General features: G+C 36.0%; 1 protein-coding gene across 1 annotated transcript in view; it reads right to left on the bottom strand.

The window, feature by feature from the left end:
• The window catches only part of LOC106872136 (uncharacterized), a 309,478-nt gene extending 301,511 nt beyond the window's left edge, over positions 1–7,967 (bottom strand). The window contains exon 1 of the mRNA XM_014919008.3: positions 7,583–7,967. Coding sequence (XP_014774494.1) covers positions 7,583–7,628 — 46 coding nt within the window. The 5' untranslated portion in view covers positions 7,629–7,967. The remainder of the gene's footprint in view (positions 1–7,582) is intronic.
• Between the last annotated feature and the right edge of the window lie 394 nt (positions 7,968–8,361).

Below are 8,361 nucleotides of genomic sequence, written 5' to 3'. Positions count from 1 at the left end.
TATATGAGGTCTGATCAATAAGTATCCTGACTGTTGCCATACTAGCGAAGCTAAAGCACGCAGAGTGAAGCCGATTGGCGCAGATTGACCTTGAACTCTGCTGTGCATGCGCACTAAGACTTAAGGTTCTAGCGCAATTCAGCTGTTTACAGCAGTGATTGGAAGGAAGGTGTGTAGCGTGTGATCATCACATTGACCATGACAGAGAAAGTTGTCATGGTGGTACCTGCTCAGAGACCTGCGCAATGTTGCTGAAGGTCTATGGAGAGGAGTGTATCAGCCGCACACAAGTGTATGAGTCGTTCAGACGTTTCCAAGGTGGCTGAAAAAATGTTGATATTGACGAACGTTCTGGGAAACCCGCAACCAACAGAACTAAAAAAAAAAAACATCGCAGATGTGTGTGAAGCTGTGAGGAGAAATCGTCGAATCACCATCCGTGAGTTATCAGAGGATGTTGAGATTAGTTACGGTTCAGTTCAGTTCATTATCACTGAAGATTAGGGTATGAGACGCATGTCTACCAAGTTTATGCAAAACTGCTTTCAGCTGACCAAAAAGATACTCGGGTTTCAGTTGCACAAGATCTCCTTGATTGTGTCGAGAACGACGAAAATTTTTTGAAAACTTTGCATAGGTCGCTGAGCAAGTATCGCTAAGCTTTTGGCAAAATTTGATGCAGATTCTCAGCTCAACTTTCTCTGTTATGGTCAATGTAACGATCACACACTTTCTTTCCAAGTACTGCTGTAAACAGCAGAAGTGAGCTAGAACGTTAAAACTTAGTGCGCATGCACAGCAGAGTTTAAGATCAATCTGTGCCAAGCGACTTTACTCTGCGTGCTTTAGCTTTGCTAGTATGGCAACAGTCAGGATACTTATTGATCAGACCTATTATTAATTTTAAAAAGTTCGTTATAGGTATAATGATGCTATAAGCAATTATAAAAATGGAGAAAAGATGTTAAAAGTCAAAATTAGATTTAATAAGTACATACGAACGTTTCAAAGGCAATACAAATATGTAAGAAAAATTATAATAATAATATATTTATAATTAAAGTTATGCATTGTCACACACACACACACACACACACACACACACACACACACACACACACACACACACACACACACACACACACACACACATATATATATTGTCATATATATGTATGCATATATGTGTGTGTGTGTTTGTGTGTGCGAGCGTACGTGCGTCCATGCATAAATATAACACGATTGCAGCGTGAAAAACACAAGTTAGTCATTTAGAAGCACATAAGCACTTAGAAAGGCTGTTGACTTCACTTAAACGTTTATTGTTTGTAATATGGTGTCAAAATCTTCTACACTCGAAATTGCGACCTGCGTGGCTAACTTGCGTCTTTCACAGTACAGTCATTTCAATTTCAACACACGATGTCATATCTAAACGCTTGCCACGACCATGTAAATACATCTCCATCATATCTCTCTCTCTCTCTCTCTCTCTCTCTCTCTCTCTCTCTCTCTCTCTCTCTCTCTCTCTCTCTCTCTCTCTTATATATATATATATATATATACATAGGCGTAGGAGTAGCTGTGTGGTAAGTAGCTTGCTTACGAGCCATATGGTTCCGGGTTCAGTCCACTGCGTGGCACCTTGGGCAAGTGTCTTCTACTATAGCCTCGAGCCGACCAAAGCCTTGTGAGTGGATTTGGTAGACGGAAACTGAAAGGAACCCATCTTATATATGTATATATATATATATATATATATGTGTGTGTGTGTGCGTGTATATTTGTGTGTCTGTGTTTGTCCCCTCAACATCGCTTGACAACCGATGCTGGTGTGTTTATGTCCCCGTAACTTAGCGGTTCGGCAAAAGAGACCGATAGAATAAGTACTAGGCTTACAAAGAATAAGTCCTGGGGTCGATTTGCGCGACTAAAGGCGGTTCTCCAGCATGGCCGCAGTCAAATGACTGAAACAAGTAAAAGAGTAAAAGACTAATATATATATATATATATATATATATATATATATATATATATATATATATACATATATATATAAATATATACATATATATATATATATATATATATATATATATATATATATATATATATATATATATATATATATATATATATATATATATATATATATATATATATATATAAATATATATATATATATATATATATAAATATATATATATATATTGGTGCACCAGCATGACCGCAGCCACTTGGCTGAAACACATAAATAAAAAAAATAAAAAAAAAAAATATATATATATATATATATATATATAAATATACAACAATGAAGAAATAAGTGATATAAGTATCCACTTTATACAGCTCAACCAATTAACGCTCTGTTAGAGCTTCAGGAATATAAAATTAAGGAGAGGAGATATATATTCATTCAATCCATATTAACGAAATTCTCCATGGTATACAAGGTACATACGTAGTTGTATTCATCTATATGATATATAAAAATTTTCTAAGAATTTATAAATACATACATATACACAAAAATTTATACACATATAAAAATTTATAAACACATAAAAATTCATAAATATAAATACATAAAAATTGTAAGTCCATAAATGTACTCGCGAAGTCCGAATGAAGAGGATGATAAAGCGGATGTAAAATGATTCCTAAGGAGTCTAGAACATGTATAAGGGTCTATGTATAAAGTCTTACGGCCGTTTCGAAATGATATAAGTTGCTGTGAGCGAGCTAACTCCAACCATAGCAATACTCTCTATTTCTCTCATATATATATATATATATATATATATATATATATATATATATATATATATATATATATATATATATATATATATCTATCTATCTATCTATCTATCTATCCATGAAACAATGAGGATAGACTCAATTACTAAATTTTACAGCTATCAGAGATATCCATCAGTGGGTGATGCGAGTTATTAGTATTACTTTTTGGCTAGAGAGGAACAGCCAATTATATTGATCTTAGTACTCGATTAATACTTATTTTATCGACATTGGAGGATTAAAAAAGCTGAATAGAGTTCGTTGGAATTTGAACTCTCATCATAAAGGGTTGTATATATATGGGTATATATAAATAGACAGATGGAAAGAGACAGATAGGGAGATATAGATATGTAACAATAAACACACACTCTCACTCACTCTTACTCACACACTCTCACTCACTTTCTCTCTCTCTCATACACACACTTTCTCTCACTCTCTCTCTCTCACATACGCACATTCACTCTCGTCCCCCACAAACACACACGCACACACACACACACACACACACATATGTATATATTCTTTGTGTGTGAGTGTATGTGTGTGTGACAAAGAGAGAGAGAGAGAGAGAGAGAGAGAGAGAGAGAGAGAGAGAGAGAGAGAGAGGTAGAGAGAGAAAGAGTGGGGTAGATAGGGAGAGAGAGACAAAGGAAAGGATAGATTGAATGAATGAGATGGAGAGATGAATGTACATTACGAAATAGATATCACCTATAGTTTATGCAAATACATACACCCATGCATACATATCTGTTTGCATGTGTCTAAAGGGATAGATGTGTAGAGAGATGTGTAGATACGTACACGCATACAAACACAAATACATACCTACATGCATAGAAACATATATACCTACCTACCTACCTACCTACCTACCTACCTACCTACCTACCTACCTACCTACCTGTATGCATGTATACACACATACATACATACATACATACATACATACATACATACATACATACATGCTGGCACATTTTCATAAATTTGTGGGTGGTTTGTGAATGAGATAAACAGTTAACAGATTTACAGACAAAATATAAGCGAAATGAAATTAGTGAAAAGAAGATATTAAAAGTACTGAGAAGAAAGATTGGCAAATAGATAGATAGATAGATAGATAGATAGATAGATAGATAGATAAATAGACAGAGATAGATAGACAGATAAATAGATAGAGATAAATAGAGATGGAGATAGAGAGTGAGAGAGAGGGAGATAACGAGAGAGAGAGACAGAGATAGTGAGAACGTGTGAGTCTGCGATTTACATAGAGAGAAAGAACGAAAAAGGTAAGAATGAAGACAGGAAGACGGCAGAAGACGAAAAAGGTAAGAATGAAGACAGGAAGACGGCAGAAGACAAACATTAGAAAAGAATTAATAACACATACATACATACACTATAAATACATACATACATACGTACATACATACATATGTATGTATGTGCGTATACATACGCATATTTCTGCATATGTGTGTGTGCTCATGTGTGTGTGTGTGTGTGTGTGTATGTGTGTGTGTGTGTGTTTGTGTGTGTGTCTATGCTGAAAGCGAGGGATAGAGAGGGAGAGAGAAAGAGAAAGCGAGAAAAGGAGTGAGTGTTAAACATCTATGTGTTAATGCACGTAAAAAGTAAATGGATCCTTCGTCGGTTTCGACGGTGAATGTTTCACTTATTCGATTGTCAACTGACTCATTGAACTATACTGTAAATGGCTGTATATTTCACAGAACACGTGTACCTTTAATGTAAATGTAATTCTCCTGCAAAATTAGCGTGACAGAGTCTGTGACAGGGTCGACCCTTTGAATTCCAGGTGCCGTCTTTCGTCGGGTTTCCATGCTTTCTCTCTACCAAATTTAATTTTCTTTTACTTTAAATTCGATTCTTGTCCAAGATGCCTTACGATTAAATAGAACCAGTGATCTCATGATTACTAAGCGAACTTCTTAAATAAGTGCTGGCGTGGCTGTTTGGTAAGAAATTTGTTTTTCAATCAGATGGTCTCAGGTTCGGTCCCACTGCGTGAAACCTTGGGCGAGTGCCTTTTACTATAGTTTCGGTATGACGGAAACATATGTGTGTATGTGTGTGTGTTTATGTCTGTCTCCCCCCACTCCCGGATAGACAACCGGTATTGACGCGCTTTTTATATTCCCACCCCCGTCCTAATTTAGCGGTTCTGCAAAAGAGACCGATAGAATAAGTACTAGACTTAAAAAAGCACTTGATTTGTTTGATTAAAAACTGTTCAAGGTGGTGCTCCAGCATGGCTGTAGTCAAATGACTAAAACAAGTAAAAAGTAAAAAAACAAAAAATAGAACACTGCCACGGCTGCATTCATAAACACACACAAACATACACACACACATAATCTCACAGACAAACACACATATATACTCGTATATGTATTTGCATGTTTCTAATCCAGATAATGGATTATTATTTCATAGCTAAACGTCTCGTTCGGTTGACCATAATCAACTGTACATGTCACGGAGTCTGAAATAATTTCAGGATTATTCCCGACTCACCGACCTGTCGGCTGACTAACATGAACCGCACGAAACCTTTAGGTATGAGTTATTAATCCAGTTTACCAACATAAACATAACAGATAGCACATCTGTTATATCTGTATCTTAGTGTGTATGCGTGTGTGCCTGTGTGGATATATATGTATAAGTAGGTGTACATATGCGTGCGTGTGTGCCTGTGTGTTTGTATATATATATATACAATATATTTATGTGTATGCACACGCTTACACACACACACATACAAATATATATATGACTAACGCCAAGTATACGAAAACTATAAGAATGATCCGTTTCACCATCATGCAATTACAAAACATTATACACGCTCGTAATACGGATATATATTCAGCAATTCGCTTTTTGCATGAAAACACACACACACACACACACACTCTCTCTCACTCTCTCTCTGTCTGTCTGCCTGTCTGTCTGTCTGCCTGTCTGTCTGTCTGCCTGTCTGTCTGTCTGCCTGTCTGTCTGCCTGCCTGTCTGTCTGTCTGCCTGTCTGTCTGTCTCTCCCTCCCTCTCCCTCTCTCTCCCTTTATACATGCATTCATTCATACATACATACCTACACGCACAAACGTACACACACACACACACACACACACACACACACACACACACACACACACACACACACACACACACACACACACACACACGTGTAGATGTGTGTTTTGACAAAGTTGACAAACGCAGTTCGATCGCGAAGCGGCGAAACCAGTACCGCAAAATATTTGCTAACGCGCCGACTGATGCGTGACTTACATGCATGTATGTATGTATGTATGTATGTATGTATGTATGTATGTATGTATGTATGTATGTGTGTATGTGTGTATGTATGTAAGCACGTATATGTATACGTGTGTATATTTAATCGGCTATGTGGCAGAGTTGTTAGCGTCTCGGGTAGGACGCATTGTGGTATTCACTCTGGGGTTCAGGGTTCAAATTGCGTCGAAGTCAACTCTGCATTTCATTCTTTCGGGGTTGACCGATTCTCTTTCTCACTTTACCTTTCCCTCCATCGTATCTCTCTGTTTTTCCATCTCTCTTTCGGTCACTCACCCAGTACTCATTCTCTCTCTCTCTCTCTCTCTCTCTCTCTCTGAAAGGAATCGGCTGTGTTCAGGTAACAGGGAAGGTAAAACGCGTCACAGCGGCGTCCCTACGACTCCACCAGGAGTTGAGGGCCCAAAGAAGGAAGGATATATATATATGTTTGCTTGTATGTATGTATATATGTACGAAATCCATACACGGAAAATATGGATTAAAAAATATTTCTGCATATTAGTTAGTCCCATGTAAAGAAAATAAGAATTTTCAAGTAACACAAAGAATCTGAAGAAACTGGAAGATTACTGGAATACCGTATTCCCCTTCCCCCACTAATAGTAGTTCTTTTAAGTTTTGGTATTGACGAAGGCTTCTGCCCCAGGATCTTCGCAGGTTTTCCGAACCTGGAATATACATTAGAATACAATGGACGCTCTTAGGTATGTTTCTTAAGACACGTCCGAATCTTGATTTTATAAGGAAATTGTTAAAGTAGTTTTTAAACCACGAATAATATAAATGATTTCTTCATGTTTAAATGTTTGAGAAAAATCTATGAAATACACAAAATAAATATATACGATGCTTATGACTACTTTCATTTTATATATACATTTATAGATACATATGTGTGTGTGTGTGTGTGTGTGTGTGTGTGTGTGTGTGAATATGTACATATAGATTTACATATATATATGTATGTATAAATATACATATATATATATATATGTGTGTGTATATATATAAGTATATGTATGTATAGTGAATCCAAACAAAGAAGAACAAACAAGAAAAACAATAACGCGAGGACGTGGTACAAGTATTATATATACGAAAATTTTATATTATAGATGCATATATATAGATACATATGCTTATATATGTATGTATATATATATATATATATATATATATATATATATATATATATATATATATATATATATATATATACATATATATATATATATAAGTGTATATGTATGTATGTATATATATATATATATATGTGTATATATGTATGTATGTATGCGTGTGCGTGTGTGTGTTTGTGGGAAGATTTTATATAATGTGAATTATGATAGCTAATGGTTAAAGACTACAGCAAGAAGTCTGAAAAACTTATTTGAAAGAAATAAACGGAATAACTCACCGATAATAATGAGAACCAACAGTGCTGGCCTGTATGTGCAAATCATGGCCAATAAGACGAGTAGAAATGTTGTATATTGCTGAGCCGACGATATTTTGTTCACTGTAAAACGTGTCTCCCATAACACGGAACCAGCTCCAACATCGTAGCTATTAAACAGAGTAACTCTGTGGCTCGATGTACATTCTACTTGTTACGACAACAGGCAGGTACAGATACCTATATAGTCATGTAGATACGTTATGAGTGAGCGAGTGAACGAGGGAGTGAAGGAGTGAGTGAATGAGTAAGTGAATGAGGTGTGTGTGTGTGTGTGTGTGTGTGTGAGTGTAAATGAATGTTTAGGTATTAAGTATCTGTATGTATTTACCCATATACATATATATATGTGTGTGCGTGTGTGTGTGTGTGTGTGTGTGTGTGCGTGTGTATATATGTATATATGTATGTATGTGTGTAAATCTATACTTTTCTATAAACGTTAATATATTTTATATAGAATTCGAAAAATATCCTACGAAGCGTTGATTCAAGAAAAGCTTACGGATCTATCTATCTATCTATCTATCTATCTATCTATCTATCTATCTATCTATCTATCTATCTATCTATAGACGTATGTATAAGCGATATGGTGTTCGTGTGCTTTTGTTCGCATGTGTGTTTGTGCGCTGATGTGTGTATGTGTGTGCGCGCATTTATGCGTGTATGCGGGTATTTACGTATTGTATATATGCGTTTGTACGATTTTCTCCAAAGTTCTTCATGGAATTCCCGCC

This window comes from Octopus bimaculoides, chromosome 2 (genome assembly GCF_046866305.1).
Source record: "Octopus bimaculoides isolate indiv1 chromosome 2, ASM4686630v1, whole genome shotgun sequence".
In the NCBI taxonomy this organism is placed as follows: Eukaryota; Metazoa; Mollusca; class Cephalopoda; order Octopoda; family Octopodidae; genus Octopus; species Octopus bimaculoides.
Note: the sequence above shows the minus strand (reverse complement) of the source record. Positions and strands in the feature narration are given on the sequence as shown.